The sequence below is a fragment of the Ranitomeya imitator genome, chromosome 2 (assembly GCF_032444005.1).
Source record: "Ranitomeya imitator isolate aRanImi1 chromosome 2, aRanImi1.pri, whole genome shotgun sequence".
Classification (NCBI taxonomy): domain Eukaryota; kingdom Metazoa; phylum Chordata; class Amphibia; order Anura; family Dendrobatidae; genus Ranitomeya; species Ranitomeya imitator.
Genome location: NC_091283.1, coordinates 146,582,143 through 146,598,501, shown reverse-complemented (window position 1 = coordinate 146,598,501; position 16,359 = coordinate 146,582,143). Strand labels below are relative to the sequence as shown.

The following is a 16,359-nucleotide window of genomic DNA, read 5'->3' as shown; positions in this document are numbered from 1 at the left end:
CATATTGCAGAGCGCGGAGGGAATAATGGCGGCCACATGAGGGCTGCTCTGTGATTGGCTGCAGGAAGCAGAAGCTTCACGTGGTAACAGCATGGAGGATCTGCCGGGGGATGTGCGGGGCTTCCTGGAGAGACACCCGGCCCTGGAGCTCATCCCCGGGAACAAGGTGCCAGTGCCCACCCATAGGGACAGGGCCCCGGTGTTTTGGGACCACCTGTGACTCCTGCCCCCCATGCTTGTAGGTGCGGTTCTCGGTGACGGGCCACGAGCTGCCGTGTCGTCTCTCCGAGCTGCGGAGCTTTACTGAGGGCAAGAAGTACCAGCGGCTGCAGAGCCGGCCCCGCGTGTTTGACTACAGCAGTTTTGAGCCTCATATTGTGCCCAGCACCAAGAACGGGTCAGTATCGGGCGGAGGGGCTCCGGTGAGGGGCTGCCGGCTCCGGTGAGGGGCTGCCGGCTCCGGTGACTTCCTGCTAACCGTGCCTCTTCCCGCAGACATCAGCTGTTCTGTAAATTAACCCTTCGTCACATCAACAAGGTCCCAGAACACGTAGAGCGACATGTACAGGGGAAAAAATTCGTCCGGGCGCTGCACAGGTGTAAGTATCCGCTCCCCTCCCCCGGCCACACAGGAGTAAGTATCCGCCCCCTCCCCCAGCCACACAGGAGTAAGTATCCGCCCCCTCCCCCGGCCACACAGGAGTAAGTATCCGCCCCCTCCCCCGGCTGCACAGGTGCAAGTATCCGCTCCCCTCCCCCGGCCACACAGGAGTAAGTATCCGCCCCCTCCCCCGGCTGCACAGGTGCAAGTATCCGCTCCCCTCCCCCGGCCACACAGGAGTAAGTATCCGCTCCCCTCCCCCGGCCACACAGGAGTAAGTATCCGCCCCCTCCCCCGGCCACACAGGAGTAAGTATCCGCCCCCTCCCCCGGCCACACAGGAGTAAGTATCCGCCCCCTCCCCCGGCCACACAGGAGTAAGTATCCGCCCCCTCCCCCGGCCGCACAGGTGCAAGTATCCGCACCCCTCCCCCTGCCACACAGGTGCAAGTATCTGCCCCCTCCCCCCCGCCGCACAGGTGTAAGTATCTGCCCCCTCCCCCCCGCCGCACAGGTGTAAGTATCCGCCCCCTCCCCCCCGCCGCACAGGTGTAAGTATCCGCCCCCTCCCCCGGCTGCACAGGTGTAAGTATCCGCTCCCCTCCCCCGGCCACACAGGAGTAAGTATCCGCTCCCCTCCCCCGGCCACACAGGAGTAAGTATCCGCCCCCTCCCCCGGCCACACAGGAGTAAGTATCCGCCCCCTCCCCCGGCCACACAGGAGTAAGTATCCGCCCCCTCCCCCGGCCACACAGGAGTAAGTATCCGCCCCCTCCCCCGGCCGCACAGGTGCAAGTATCCGCACCCCTCCCCCGGCCACACAGGTGCAAGTATCTGCCCCCTCCCCCCCGCCGCACAGGTGTAAGTATCTGCCCCCTCCCCCCCGCCGCACAGGTGTAAGTATCCGCCCCCTCCCCCCCGCCGCACAGGTGTAAGTATCCGCCCCCTCCCCCGGCCACACAGGAGTAAGTATCCGCCCCCTCCCCCGGCCGCACAGGTGCAAGTATCCGCACCCCTCCCCCGGCCACACAGGTGCAAGTATCTGCCCCCTCCCCCCCGCCGCACAGGTGTAAGTATCCGCTCCCCTCCCCCGGCCACACAGGTGTAAGTATCCGCACCCCTCCCCCGGCTGCACAGGTGTATCTGCTCCCCTCCCCCGGCCGCACAGGTGTAAGTATCCGCTCCCCTCCCCCGGCCGCACAGGTGTAAGTATCCGCTCCCCTCCCCCGGCCACACAGGAGTAAGTATCCGCTCCCCTCCCCCGGCCACACAAGTGCAAGTATCCGCACCCCTCCCCCGGCTGCACAGGTGTATCTGCTCCCCTCCCCCGGCCACACAGGTGCAAGTATCCGCACCCCTCCCCCGGCTGCACAGGTGTATCTGCTCCCCTCCCCCGGCCGCACAGGTGTAAGTTTCCGCACCCCTCCCCCGGCCACACAGGTGTAAGTATCCGCACCCCTCCCTCATATGTGTAAGTATGTGTCCTCCCCTCCCCAGCCGCACAGGGTAAGTATGTGGCCCCCCCCCTCCCCGGCTGCACAGCTGTAAGTATCTGCCCCCACCTTCCTGCCCCGCACAGGTGTAAGGATCTGCCCCCTCTTCTCCTGGCCGCACCGGTACAGGTGGCTGCGCCCTCTTTCCCCGGACAAGGCCGCTCACCTTTTACCTCCTCGGTCAGGGCCAGCGGTTTATAGGGGTGACTTAGAGCGCCCCCGGTGGATTGGGGCATTAGTGAGGAAAGCTTGGTGTTGCATAGCCAAGGGTCAGTAGTGATTGGCAGCACCACGTGTGCCCACCATGGGTTGGGGGTATCGTACTTTGGTCTGTGTTGCCGTGTGTGACCCTTCTCTTCTCCACTAGACGAGGATTGTCAGAAACGCGGGGTGGAGTTTGTTCCTGCTTGTTTACAAAGAAAGAAGAAGCAGCGCCCCCCAGAGGATAAGCAAGCACATGGTGAAGGTGACGTGTGGGCCCCTAATGACGGCGGCCAGTCCGAACACAGTGACTCCGGGGACAGTATGAGTGACCTGTACCCAGGTAGGGTAGTGACTGCAGCACTGGCACAGACATTTTGGGATGGGGGCATCCTGTGTACTGTAGCTGATGGACTGGTGCGCTAGGGAGAACTTGGGAAATGCCAGCCGTGGCCATGTTTGCTTTCATCATCTTGATAGCTGTTTGCCATGTCTTTACAAGCGGCACGATCATGGGCGCTGTCGGCATTGTCAGTTCTTTCTAGCTTCCACCCCTGGGGCGGCACTGTCGTCATCGCAGCCTCTATGTGCGCCAAGGTGTCAGCAAACATCGAATATCTGGAATATCGCCTCCATTACTGCCGTATAGCATATAATTAGAAAATGAAGGTACTTGGCACATTCATTCTCCAGTTCATCTGAGCCCACCAGCCATGACAAGGTGACCACTCTGTGATGGGACCCTGATATTATTTATTACTTCATCCTGTCTGGAGGTTCTGGTCAGTTATTTGTTGTCCATTATTGGAGGTGACAGCAGGGCTGGTGCTGTAACTGCCTCCAGCGGTGAGAACAGGGCGGTAGACTGGCTTTAGTAGTCCGGTGTCGGCCTTTCTGATGTGTTCTCACCGCCGCTGCTTTCCTGCTGTCACCGCTGAGCATTGAAGTCATCACAGCTGCGCTCTGCACACTGACTCGTGAAGGACTTATGTCTGCCCTCAACCTAAAAAACAATGATGATATGTTCTATGTGGCAGAAATCCAGTTTTACATCTCAAATGTCCAATGTCTGGATTTATCGTGGAACTCAGAGGCTGCTGATTCTTCTCTGTGTTTATCATGCAGTCACAGCAGCTTTTGTACCTGTTCACACTTGCTGTATTTTATTAAGAAGTGCTGGTCAGTTTTTTTGTTTTTATTTTCTGTTACTATGAGATGTGACATGAATTTAGGGAACAAAGGACTCTCATCCTGCAGGTATGAGACTCCAGTAACATGCAGGTGGCACAACATATTCACAATGCTCTGCCGGCCACCTCCGGCCTCCTTTTCCTTTCCTCACAGCTCTGCCAAATCCAGCTTCCCTTTGCTTTCTCCGTAGCTCTTCAGGCCTCCCTTTCCCTTCCCGTAGCTCTGCCACCTCATCCGACTTCCCTTTCCTTTCCCAGTAGCTCTGACGACCTTTTCTGGTCTCCCTTTCCCCGCAGCTCTGCTGACTACCTCCGGCCTCCATTTCCTCACAACTCTACCGACCTCCTCCGGCTTCCCTTTCCTTTCCCCGTAGCTCTGACCACCTCTTCTGGCCTCCCTTTCCCTTTTCCCGCAGCTCTGCCGACCTCCCCTGGCCTCCATTTCCCTTTCCTTGCAGCTCTAACACTTTTTGGTCCCTACAGCTCATATGTTTTCAAAGAAAATCCCAGCGGAGGAGGCGAATGGCAGGTTGCAGTCCGCCAGTGATGAGGATATGGAAGTAGACAAAACTATGTGCATCAGCAATAGGAAAAGGCCACAGGTGAGTGTACACATGAGTACTGGACGGGGGCGCTCTGCTGGGTACGGCACGGTCCTCTCTAGAGGAGGCATTCCATTGGACCTGACCCGGCTGATTTCAGGATTGGCTCCTTGTGGTTGGCTGTGGTACTGCAGCTCTGTCCACCTATAATACCGCGCACAGCCTAGAGGGGGTGACACTACTTGTTTTCAGATGGTGAAAGTATTTCCTTTGTGTAAGATTTCATTGTGATGGAGGTCGTGATTGAGCCTCCACTTCTAGATTTCGACCTGTTTACTATGATCATGTGGCTTACTAGTACAGGGGCGTGGCTTACTATGACATGGGTGTGGCTTACTATCAGGGGTGTGGCTTACTCACAAGGGTGTGGCTTAGCAGAGTTTGATACAATATCAGGTCCTTGTCATCGCAGGAGACCAGGTATGTAGAGTGCGCCTCAGAGGATTGTCTGCAGTGTGTGCAATGAGTGACGTTCTCTACAAGATTCCCACTAGACTTGGAGACTTGCAGAGGGGCGACGTTACTGTGTGCAGCAGGAGGTCCTAGCAGTGCGGCGGAATATCACGGCCCACTTTCTTGTAATTCATCAATTGGAATCTGCCGCTGGCACTTCCGGCTGCTGCTTTCTGGCGAGCGGGCAGATTCGCTGTATGTGCACTTAGGTCATTTACAGATCTACAATTTGTGGAGCTGCAAAATGCAAATGATTCATTGATTGACAGAAAGCAGAGATCTCCGAAAAAGCAGTGACAAAACTTCCATTGTGTCAGATAAACCTCTTTCACCTCTTCCTGCCTGTGCCGTAGTTCATTCCTGTGTATCCCTATACTGTGGCGCTGTACAGCCGGTGAGGGACAGTAAGGCTAGGTTCACATTGCGTTACTGGGTTAACGCTAGCGGACTCTGTTACATGGCGAAATTGTCGCAATTAACGCCATGCAACGGATCCGTTAGCGCACCCATTGACGTCCATGTGCTAGCGGATCTCTAGCGCATGCCATTTTTGGCACACGCTATGTCCCGTTAGTTTCGGACGGACCGCGGATGCTGCTTGCAGCGTCCGAGGTCCGTCCCTCGCTAGCGCTGATCGGGTATCTGCGCTAGCGGGATCGCCAAACGCGATCCCTTTTGGGACATTGCGTTAGCGCAATCCGCTAGCATATGCGCTAAACGGATTGCCCTAATGCAATGTGAACCTAGCCTAAGCTGCGTGTGTTGTATAAGCCAGGTTGCCATGGGGTGTGCCCACTGCTCCTGCATTGTACATGACTAGTAATACGAGGGGAGAAATGATCCCGCTCCCGTCACGTCACCGCTAAAACAGGATTCTTTATTCTATTTGGTTAAAAGCAGGTAAGTATCCAGATGGAATTCACATACAGTTCATGTTAGAAGACCGGGGACATGGGGAGAATCGTATCATCACCAAGATCAAGAACACGCTCTGTTCGAAACGCATCTGACGATGATGATGATACGATTCTCCCCATGTCCCCCGGTCTTCTAACATGAACTGTATGTGAATTCCATCTGGATACTTACCTGCTTTTAACCAAATAGAATAAAGAATCCTGTTTCACCTGTGACGCGCAGGAGCTGGATAATTTCTCCCTTCGTGTTATATTAAGCGCCTGCAGCAGCGCTGATCAGACTCCCAAATCTAATGCAGCTGGGGGAGGAAGAGCGGGTTTTTCCTGTTGGAAACCTGCGGATATGGATCACTGAATAAAACGCATCGGATGTTTCTACCGCAGTGAGTCAGCGTGCGTGGCCCCTTAGTTCATGAGTAGTCCTCAGTGTAAGCACTGCGCCGGCCCCCTCAGTTCATGAGTAGTCCTCACTGTAAACGCTGTGCCGGCCCCTTCAGTTCATGAGTAGTCCTCACTGTAAGCGCTGTGCCCCGCTTCTGTGTTGGCCGCCCTGTGCCCCTCTCCCGGGTTGCCCTCACTCATAGTCTTCATGTACCTGTTTTCATTGTATACTCTCTGTTTGCAGAAACAAAATGGATCTTCCCAGAAGAAATTCAAGTCTCATCACAAGAAGCCAAAGATGAGTAGGAAGCTCTAGGCTCGGCAATTTGTTGCTTATATTGTGTGTCAGATAGCGAAATAAAGTGTTTGATTGTTGATGCAGCTTCTTAGAGCCACTCATTGTGTCTTCACCTGCACACAGCGTCACTGGGAACACAACAAAACAGACTGTGCTCCACACTCTGTACAACTATAGATACAGCTTCATCGTCCAGCCTCCCCACCCCCTGGTGTATAAAGTCAGGCCCTACTGCTCCGCGCCCAATTATGTAACATCCAGCCATGTTACCATTCTGGTGCATATCGTGCGGCCACATTTGCACCCCCCTACATGTGTATAACATCCGGTTCGCTGTATAGGATCCGACGACCCCCCCCCCCCCCCCAGTGTATAACATCTGACCACATTGTCCCCAGGGGTATATCCTCTGGCCCATGCCTTGTCGTCTGCCTCTAATAATGTGTGACAGAGTGGCTCATTTTATGCTCACAAATGCTATTTGCTGGATATTGTTGTACCATAACATCCAGAGACCCCAAGCAAGGATTACATTAAGCGCAAGGAGGCAGAAAAGTCCTTAGTGTACACAAGAAAATAGAAGACTAAAGGTGTGTTGTTGTTTTTTTGCATACTTGTCTCCTTTGTGGTCTATAAAGCTCTAAAGTAGAATGAAATGTATAAATATATACACAGTACTGCATTTTTTACTTTAAATATTTTTTATTGTGTGGTAACGTTGATATGAAAACAGAAGATTCCAGTTATGTTCAATAATGACAATAAAAAAAGTTGACTTGTTAGCTTAATGCTATCATTGAAGATTAGTGTATAAGTACCGTACAACCAGCTTGATGAGGCATTAAGTTATCCTCTATAATGAACCAAATTATGCGTGTGCTATTGGCGAAGAAAGGAGGTGGTAATAGAATGAATGGGAAGGAAAAGGAGGTGGGGACAAAAGGGGAAAAAAAAGCACTGCTTATTGGAACCAGCACTTCAGAGAAGACCACATCTACCACAACAATGTCTCACTGAATAATATCCAACATGTCTATTGGCAATGGAAAGCTTAGAGGTTAGTGATGAGCGAGTGTGCTTGTTACTCGAGTTTCCAGGTCACCACCTGACAGCACCATGGAGGACGTCCTTCTTATACACAGTGGGACAGGAAACATGAGAGTTTAAAAGGACCCTCCCCCTTCCACCCTTCAGTGTTTTTTCTGTCCCACTGTGGATAGGAACGACGAGAGCGTTGTCCCTACAGAGCGTGCGGATCGGGGGGGCTCAGCCTCTTCCTTCCCATGGGTCGTATCTCTGTACCGCCGACACCCAATTAATTGGGTCCCTCAGCGACGCCGGTGTAGCGCTGCTCCTGGCTAGGAGGTCGCTTCCCCCTGGGGGGGGCTCTCGACCTCGGACGGCTACCCCACGCGTACCTGCATGGATCTCTGCAGGGTGGTCCCTTGGCAGACAGTCCGGAGGAGGGGCAGGTACGGCAGAGCGCTCCGGACTCCATGTGTGTCGGCGGTAAGCGTGCGTTGGACTTCCGGTTTACCGCTGCCGCGTCACTTCCGGGTCACAGCGGCAGCAGGGGGGCGGCCTTCCTCCTCGCTCCTGTAGGAGCGCCGGGACACAAGCGAAAGGATTTAAGGTAAGTGAATACCGCTAGACACCGCAGTTGCAATGGATCCAGGCTCTGTACCAACTTTCAGCGTAGAGGCCACGGGGAAACAGGATTCCCTTACACACGTGAGTCCCCTCTAAAAGGTGCGCTCCTTATACTCCTATTAAAGGTACTAGTAGTGGTCCCTTTATATATTCCAGGGGCGTCCTTCATCTGGGGATAAGAAGACGGGTAAAACCAGGAGATGTCCCATATGTGCCACAAAACTTAATGCCTTGTGCCAGAAGCCTCTGTGCGAGCCCTGCACCGCCCGCATTGTAGGAGAGGAACAGGCCTCTCTAATAACAAGCATGAGAGCTATGGTTAGAGAAGAAGTGCAGTCTTCTATATCTAACCTATCTGCCATCCAGCAGTTCCAGCCTGAGGTCCAGGATCTACCCAGGTCTAGGAAGAGGCAGAGGGAGTCAGATTCGTCTTCTGAGGACAGTCAATCAGAATCTGACATTGAGGAAGAGGAAGAATTGCGTAAAGATCCTCCTCAGAAGGGGAAAAAGTATCTTTTCTCTTCCAATGATATTGACGAACTACTGGGAGCAGTCAGACAGACTATGCAGGTTGAGGAACCTTCGACCTCTCTTTCCGTGCAGGATGAGAAGTTCGGGGGACTGCGGTCACAGACGTCAAAAGTCTTTCCGGTTAATGCCCACATTCGGTGAGTCCGAGTTCAGTCTCGGCTTTGCTCAGAGTTTACAACTACTGACCCCTTCTTCACCTCTTCCCGCAGCTCAATGATTTTGGAAGAGTGGGAGGAGGCAGAGAAGAGGATATCAATACCGAGAGACTTTAGGCTCCGTCTTCCCTTTGACCATGAAGAGGTCAAAGACTGGGAAGATATACCAAAAATTGACATCCCACTAGTAAAAGTGTCTAAAAGAACTGCCATACCATTCGAGGACTCCTCGAACTTAAAAGAGCCTATGGACAGAAAGGCAGATGGTCTCCTTAAAAAAGCTTGGGAGAGTTCGGCCGCGGTGATCCGCACAAATATTGCGGCGACATCCGTGGCGAGAGCCATGCATCTATGGGTTGATGATTTAAAAGATCAGCTGTCAGCCAAAACTTCTAGGGAATCTATCATCAGTGCTATTCCCTTACTTAAACTAGCTACAGGGTTTTTAGCAGATGCTACGGCAGAATCGGTCAGGTTCTCAGCCAGAGGGCAATCGCTATCTAATGCAGCCCGTAGGGCTATTTGGTTAAAAAGCTGGTCAGGGGATGTTCCCTCTAAGAACAAACTATGTTCCATTCCCTTTTCGGGTGGCCGGGTTTTTGGCCCTGTATTAGATGACATTTTGGAAAAAGCTTCTGATGAAAAGAAGGGATTTCCAGAAGAGAAGAAGAAAAAATTCCAGCCCTTTCGTAGACCCTATTACAGTCAGAGAGCAGACTATAGGGGTAAAGGTAAACAAGGGAGATGGAGTTACCAGAAAGGGGGGGATAATAGGAACCGAAATAGAGATCCAGGTCCCTCAAACCCTAGGTCTGAGTTCCGGAGAAAGTGACGCCACCAGAATAGGGGGTCAGTTGTTGAATTACCTGGGGGAATGGGAAAAAATTACCTCAAACCCATGGGTCCTTCAGGTTGTATCACTGGGTTACAGGATAGAGTTCGTATCCCGTCCCCCAGAAAGATTTTTTATCTCCAACGCCCGTCTCTCTTCAGTCTCCCCAATGTGGTCAGACATTCAGGATCTCCTCCGGATGGAGGCAATAACTCCCGTACCTCCTCACCAAAGAGGAACAGGTCACTACTCGGGTCTTTTCTCTATAATAAAACCATCAGGAGAATCCCGAACCATCATAAACCTCAAGCCATTAAACAAATGGCTATCGTACAAAAGATTCAAGATGGAGTCCATTCGCTCCACAATTCCCCTATTGGGGAAGGACGTGGTAATGTGCACTTTGGATCTAAAAAGTGCGTATTATCACATCCCAATTTTTTCGCAACATCAAAAGTACCTAAGATTTGCGATAGAGAAAGACGGTTCAGTCCTCAATTATCAGTTCCGTTGCCTTCCGTTTGGTCTAGCATCTGCTCCAAGAGTTTTTACAAAACTCATCATAGAGATCGTATCTTTTCTAAGGAGACGAGGTATCATTATAATACCATATCTAGACGATTTCCTGCTAGTGGCAGACTCAGTGTCCCAACTCAAGATCGATTCTCAGTTAGTGATCTCCACACTGCAGAAACTAGGTTGGGTGGTGAACTGGAAAAAATCACACTTAACCCCAAGATCAATACGACAGTTTCTGGGGGTAATACTAGACTCAGACATCAGGAAGTCTTTTCTTCCGGACAAAAGTCGGTCAGACCTGGTAAAGAAGGTTTGACAGTTTGCAAGAACTCGGGTGACAATAAGAGATGCAATGAAGATCCTAGGCCTGATGACAGCCTGTATCCCATGTGTCAGCTGGAGCCAATTCCATTCTCGTCAACTACAGAGAGCGGTTCTAACAACATGGGACAGAAGACAGTCTTCGTTGGACAGACAGTTTGTCCTATCCTATCGAGTCAGGAAATCCCTACGATGGTGGATGGTGTCAGGAAACCTTCAGGTGGGGGTCCCATGGATCCAGACTCCAGCAGTCATGGTAACCACGGATGCGAGTCAGCAAGGTTGGGGCGGCCAGGTACTCGGAAGATATTACCAAGGACAGTGGAATTCGGAAGAGAGCAACAATTCTTCAAACCACAGAGAGCTACAGGCGGTTTGGAAGGTTCTGTGGGCAGCCCGGTCCCTATTAAAGAATAAGCATCTGAAGATCTTATCGGACAACACGACGGCGGTAGCTTTTCTTCGCCATCAAGAGGGCCCGAGACATCCGAAACTGCAACGTCTGTCGGATCAGATCTTCGAATGGGCAGAAAGTTCGGTACTTTCAATTTCAGCAGTCCACTTAGAAGGCTCAAAGAACCAGGTTGCGGATTTTCTGAGCAGAGAAAAACTATCACCCATAGAGTGGGAACTAAACAGCGGGATCTTCAATACCCTGTGTCAGCGTTGGGGAACCCCGTCCGTGGATCTTTTCGCGACAAGAAGAAATACAAAGATAAAGACCTTCTCCCTAAATCCTCAAGAGAATCCAGCAGGGGTAGATGCCCTTTCTCAATCGTGGAGCTCGGGTCTGCTATACGCCTTTCCTCCTCTGGCATTAGTACCAAGGGTACTCAGGAAGATCTGCGAGGACAGAGCTCGGGTGATCCTGGTGGTCCCTTTCTGGGCCGGAAGGAGCTGGTTCCCCCTACTAAAGAAGCTGGCAGTGGACAGTCCTTACCATCTTCCAGTCAGGGGGGACTTACTTTCTCAGGGTCCGATCCTCCATCAGAACCCAGGAAAGTTGCAGTTAACAGCTTGGAGCGGCAGATCCTAAGGTCAAGAGGCCTTTCAGAAGGAGTGATTTCGATTCTACAAGCAAGTAGGAAACCGGTGACTTCAACAATATATCTCAGAACCTGGAGAAAATTCTGCAGTTTTTGTGGAGACACAACAATCGATGTTGATCACCCTAACATACCCAGAATTCTTGATTTCCTACAGCAGGGATTTAAGAACGGGCTCAAACCAAGTACTTTGAGGGTTCAAATTGCAGCCCTCAGTGTATTTTATGACTCTTCCCTGGCCTCCCACCCTTGGATCGCTCGGTTCTCTGGAGCGGTCTCGAGGCTGAAACCTCCAATCAGGAAGTCTGTGCCTCCCTGGGACCTTAATTTAGTCCTTAATGTTTTATGCAAAGAGCCCTTTGATATAAACAGGGATATAAATATCGCTAATCTTTCCCTAAAAGCAGTTTTTTTAGTAGCCATTACATCAGCCAAAAGATTAGGGGAACTTCAGGCCCTTTCCATCCAGAACCCTTATCTACAAATATTTGATGATAGGTTGGTTTTGAGGCTTGACCCAGGATTTCTTCCCAAGGTAGCCTCTGTATCAAATATTAACCAAGAGGTCGTTCTTCCATCTTTTTGCCAATCTCCTAAAAATCAAAAAGAAGCCTTTTTCCATAACTTAGATGTTAGGGAGACGGTGCTGAAATACTTGGACATGACTAGGGCCTGGAGACAGGATAGTAATCTCTTTGTCCTGCATGGGGGTCCTAATAAGGGAAAGAAGGCATCAAAATCCACTATTGCCAGGTGGATTAGATCCACTATTACCACGGCCTATCAGTTACAGGGAAAAGATCCTCCAGATAGCCTTAAAGCTCATTCATCCAGGGCTATGGCCACGTCTTGGGCCGAAAAAGGTGGGGCCTCAGTAGATCAGATTTGTAATGCAGCATCCTGGTCTAACATTAGCACTTTTTCAAAACACTACAAATTAGACGTAGTTTCTTCTCAGTTAGCCTTTGGCAGGAAAGTGCTTCAAGCGGTAGTCCCACCCTAGAACTAGGAAGTTTCCTTTGGTACTTCTCCATGGTGCTGTCAGGTGGTGACCTGGAAAACGGTAATTAATCTTACCGATAATTGTATTTCCAGGAATCCATCCTGACAGCACGGATAGTTCCCTCCCTATGGCAAATGTGTTGTACTTATGTGAAGTAACATTTGTATTAATCTTGTTATGTTCAAAATAAATTTTCTGTTTGCATCCATCCAGATGTGTTACTTTGGAAAAGCACTGAAGGGTGGAAGGGGGAGGGTCCTTTTAAACTCTCGTGTTTCCTGTCCCACTGTGTATAAGAAGGACGTCCTCCATGGTGCTGTCAGGATGGATTCCTGGAAATACAATTATTACGGGGGGAGCGCCGCCGATCGCGGCCGGGTGTCAGCTGCTTATCGCAGCTGACATCCGGCACTATGTGCCAGGAGTGGTTACGGACCGCCCCCGGCACATTAACCCCCGGCACACCGCGATCAAAGATGATCGCGATGTGCCGGCGGTACAGGGAAGCACCGCGCAGGGAGGGGGCTCCCTGCGTGCTTCCCTGAGCCCCCCGCAGCAAGCGATGTGATCGCGTTGCTGCGAGGGTCTTATCTCCCTCCCTCCCTGCTCCAGGCCCGGATCCAAGATGGCCGCGGATCCGGGTCCTGCAGGGAGGGAGGTGGCTTCACAGAGCCTGCTCAGAGCAGGCACTGTGAAGGCTGCAGCGCTGCATGTCAGATCAGTGATCTGACAGAGTGCTGTGCAAACTGTCAGATCACTGATCTGTGATGTCCCCCCCTGGGACAAAGTAAAAAAGTTAAAAAAAAAATTTCCAAATGTGTAAAAAAAAAAAAAAAAAAAAAAAAAAAATATTATTCCCATAAATACATTTCTTCATCTAAATAAAAAAAAAACAATAAAAGTACACATATTTAGTATCGCCGCGTCCGTAACGACCCAACCTATAAAACTGTCCCACTAGTTAACCCCTTCAGTAAACACCGTAAGAAAAAAAAAAAAAAACGAGGCAAAAAACAACGCTTTATTATCATACTGCCGAACAAAAAGTGGAATAACACGCGATCAAAAAGACAGATATAACTAACCATGGTACCGCTGAAAGCGTCATCTTGTCCCGCAAAAAACGAGCCGCCATACAGCATCATCAGCAAAAAAATAAAAAAGTTATAGTCCTCAGAATAAAGCGATGCAAAAATAATTATTTTTTCTGTAAAATAGTTTTTATCGTATAAAAGCGCCAAAACATAAAAAAATGATATAAATGAGGTGTCGCTGTAATCGTACTGACCCGAAGAATAAAACTGCTTTATCAATTTTACCAAACGCGGAACGGCATAAACGCCTTCCCCAAAAGAAATTCATGAATAGCTGGTTTTTGGTCATTCTTCCTCACAAAAAGTGGAATAAAAAGCGATCAAAAAATGTCACGTGCCCGAAAATGTTACCAATAAAAACGTCAACTCGTCCCGCAAAAAAACAAGACCTCACATGACTCTGTGGACCAAAATATGGAAAAATTATAGCTCTCAAAATGTGGTAACGCAAAAAATATTTTTTGCAATAAAAAGCGTCTTTCAGTGTGTGACAGCTGCCAATCATAAAAATCCGCTAAAAAACTCGCTATAAAAGTAAATCAAACCCCTCTTCATCACCCCCTTAGTTATGGAAAAATAAAAAAAATGTATTTATTTCCATTTTCCCATTAGGGCTAGGGTTAGGATTAGGGCTAGGGTTAGGGCTAGGGTTAGGGTTGGGGCTACAGTTAGGGTTGGGGCTAAAGTTAGGGTTAGGGTTTAGATTACATTTACAGTTGGGAATAGGGTTAGGGCTAGGGTTAGGGTTCAGATTACATTTACAGTTGGGAATAGGGTTGGGATTAGGGTTAGGGGTGTGTCAGGGTTAGAGGTGTGGTTAGGGTTACCGTTGGAATTAGGGTTAGGGGTGTGTTTGGATTAGGGTTTCAGTTATAATTGGGGGGTTTCCAAACACGACATGGCGTCCGATCTCAATTCCAGCCAATTCTGCGTTGAAAAAGTAAAACAGTGCTCCTTCCCTTCCGAGCTCTCCCGTGTGCCCAAACAGGGGTTTACCCCAACATATGGAGTATCAGCGTACTCAGGACAAATAGGACAACAACTTTTGTGGTCCAATTTCTCCTGTTACCCTTGGGAAAATACAAAACTGGGGGCTAAAAAATAATTTTTGTGGGAAAACAAAAATTTTTTTATTTTCACGGCTCTGCGTTATAAACTGTAGTGACACACTTGGGGGTTCAAAGTTCTCACAACACATCTAGATAAGTTCATTGAGAGGTCTAGTTTCCAATATGGGGTCACTTGTGGGGGGTTTCTACTGTTTAGGTACATTAGGGGCTCTGCAAACGCAATGTGACGCCTGCAGACCAATCCATCTAAGTCTGCATTCCAAATGATACTCCTTCCCTTCCGAGCCCTCCCATGCGCCCAAACGGTGGTTCCCCCCCACATATCGGGTATCGGCGTACTCAGGACAAATTGGACAACAACATTTAGGGTCCAATTTCTCCTGCTACCCTTGGAAAAATACAAAACTGGGGGCTAAAAAATAATTTTTGTGGGAAAAAACTTTTGTTTTATTTTTATGGCTCTGCATTATAAACTTCTGTGAAGCCCTTGGTGGGTCAAAGTGCTCACCACACATCCAGATAAGTTCCTTAGGGGGTCTACTTTCCAAAATGGTGTCACTTGTGGGGGGTTTCAATGTTTAGGCACATCAGTGGCTCTCCAAATGCAACATGGCGTCCCATCTCAATTCCTGTCAATTTTGGCATGAAAAGTCAAACGGTGCTCCTTCCCTTCCGAGCTCTACCATGTGCCCAAACAGTGGTTTACCCCCACATATGGGGTATCGGCGTACTCAGGACAAATTGCACAACAACTTTTGAGGTCCAATTTCTCCTCTTACCCTTAGAAAAATAAAAAATTGGGGGCAAAAATATAATTTTTGTGAAAAAATATGATTTTTTATTTTTACGGTTCTGCATTATAAACTTCTGTGAAGCACTTGGTGGGTCAAAGTGCTCACCACACCTCTAGATAAGTTCCTTAGGGGGTCTACTTTCCAAAAAGGTGTCACTTGTGGGGGGTTTCAATGTTTAGGCACATCAGTGGCTCTCCAAACGCAACATGGCGTCCCATCTCAATTCCTGTCAATTTTGCATTGAAAAGTCAAACGGCGCTCCTTCCCTTCCGAGCTCTCCCATACCCCATATGTGACAGTAAACCACTGTTTGGGCGCATCAGCGTACTCAGGACAAATTGGACAACAACTTTTGGGGTCCATTTTCTCCTGTTACCCCTGGTAAAATAAAACAAATTGGAGCTGAAGTAAATTTTTTGTGAAAAAAAGTTAAATGTTCATTTTTATTTAAACATTCCAAAAATTCCTATTAAACACCTGAAGGGTTAATAAACTTCTTGAATGTGGTTTTGAGCACCTTGAGGGGTGCAGTTTTTAGAATGGTGTCACACTTGGGTATTTTCTATCATTTAGACCCCTCAAAATGACTTCAAATGAGATGTGGTCCCTAAAAAAGAAATGGTGTTGTAAAAATGAGAAATTGCTGGTCAACTTTTAACCCTTATAACTCCCTAACAAAAAAAAAAATTTGGTTCCAAAATTATGCTGATGTAAAGTAGACATGTGGGAAATGTTACTTATTAAGTATTTTGTGTGACATATCTCTGTGATTTAATTGCATAAAAATTCAAAGTTTGAAAATTGCGAAATTTTCATAATTTTTGCCAAATTTCCATTTTTTTCACAAATAAACGCAGGTACTATCAAATAAATTTTACCACTATCATGAAGTACAATATGTCACGAGAAAACAGTGTCAGAATCACCAGGATCCGTTGAAGCGTTCCAGAGTTATAACCTCATAAAGGGACAGTGGTCAGAATTGTAAAAATTGGCCTGGTCATTGACGTACAAACCACCCTTGGGGGTAAAGGGGTTAAATTTATGGCAGCATTTTTTGGTATTAGACAATCAGCATGGAACATCTCAAATTGGAAATCATTGCCACCTGAAGGGTTTTCTTTTTGCTAAATTGAGTAATATTTAGAACTGTACATAATTCCCTCCACCTTGACTAAAGTCCCAGTTCCAGCTGCCAAAAACAGCCCC

General features: G+C 49.1%; 1 protein-coding gene across 1 annotated transcript; it reads left to right on the top strand.

The window, feature by feature from the left end:
• The first annotated feature begins 2 nt into the window (after positions 1-2).
• Positions 3-6,218, top strand: SURF2 (surfeit 2). Its single transcript, XM_069747356.1, has 6 exons — positions 3-166; positions 243-397; positions 496-599; positions 2,461-2,637; positions 3,968-4,086; positions 6,082-6,218. Exons 1-6 carry the CDS (start codon positions 92-94, stop codon positions 6,151-6,153), a joined length of 702 nt encoding a protein of 233 aa, XP_069603457.1. The 5' UTR covers positions 3-91; the 3' UTR covers positions 6,154-6,218.
• The last annotated feature ends 10,141 nt before the right edge of the window (positions 6,219-16,359 follow it).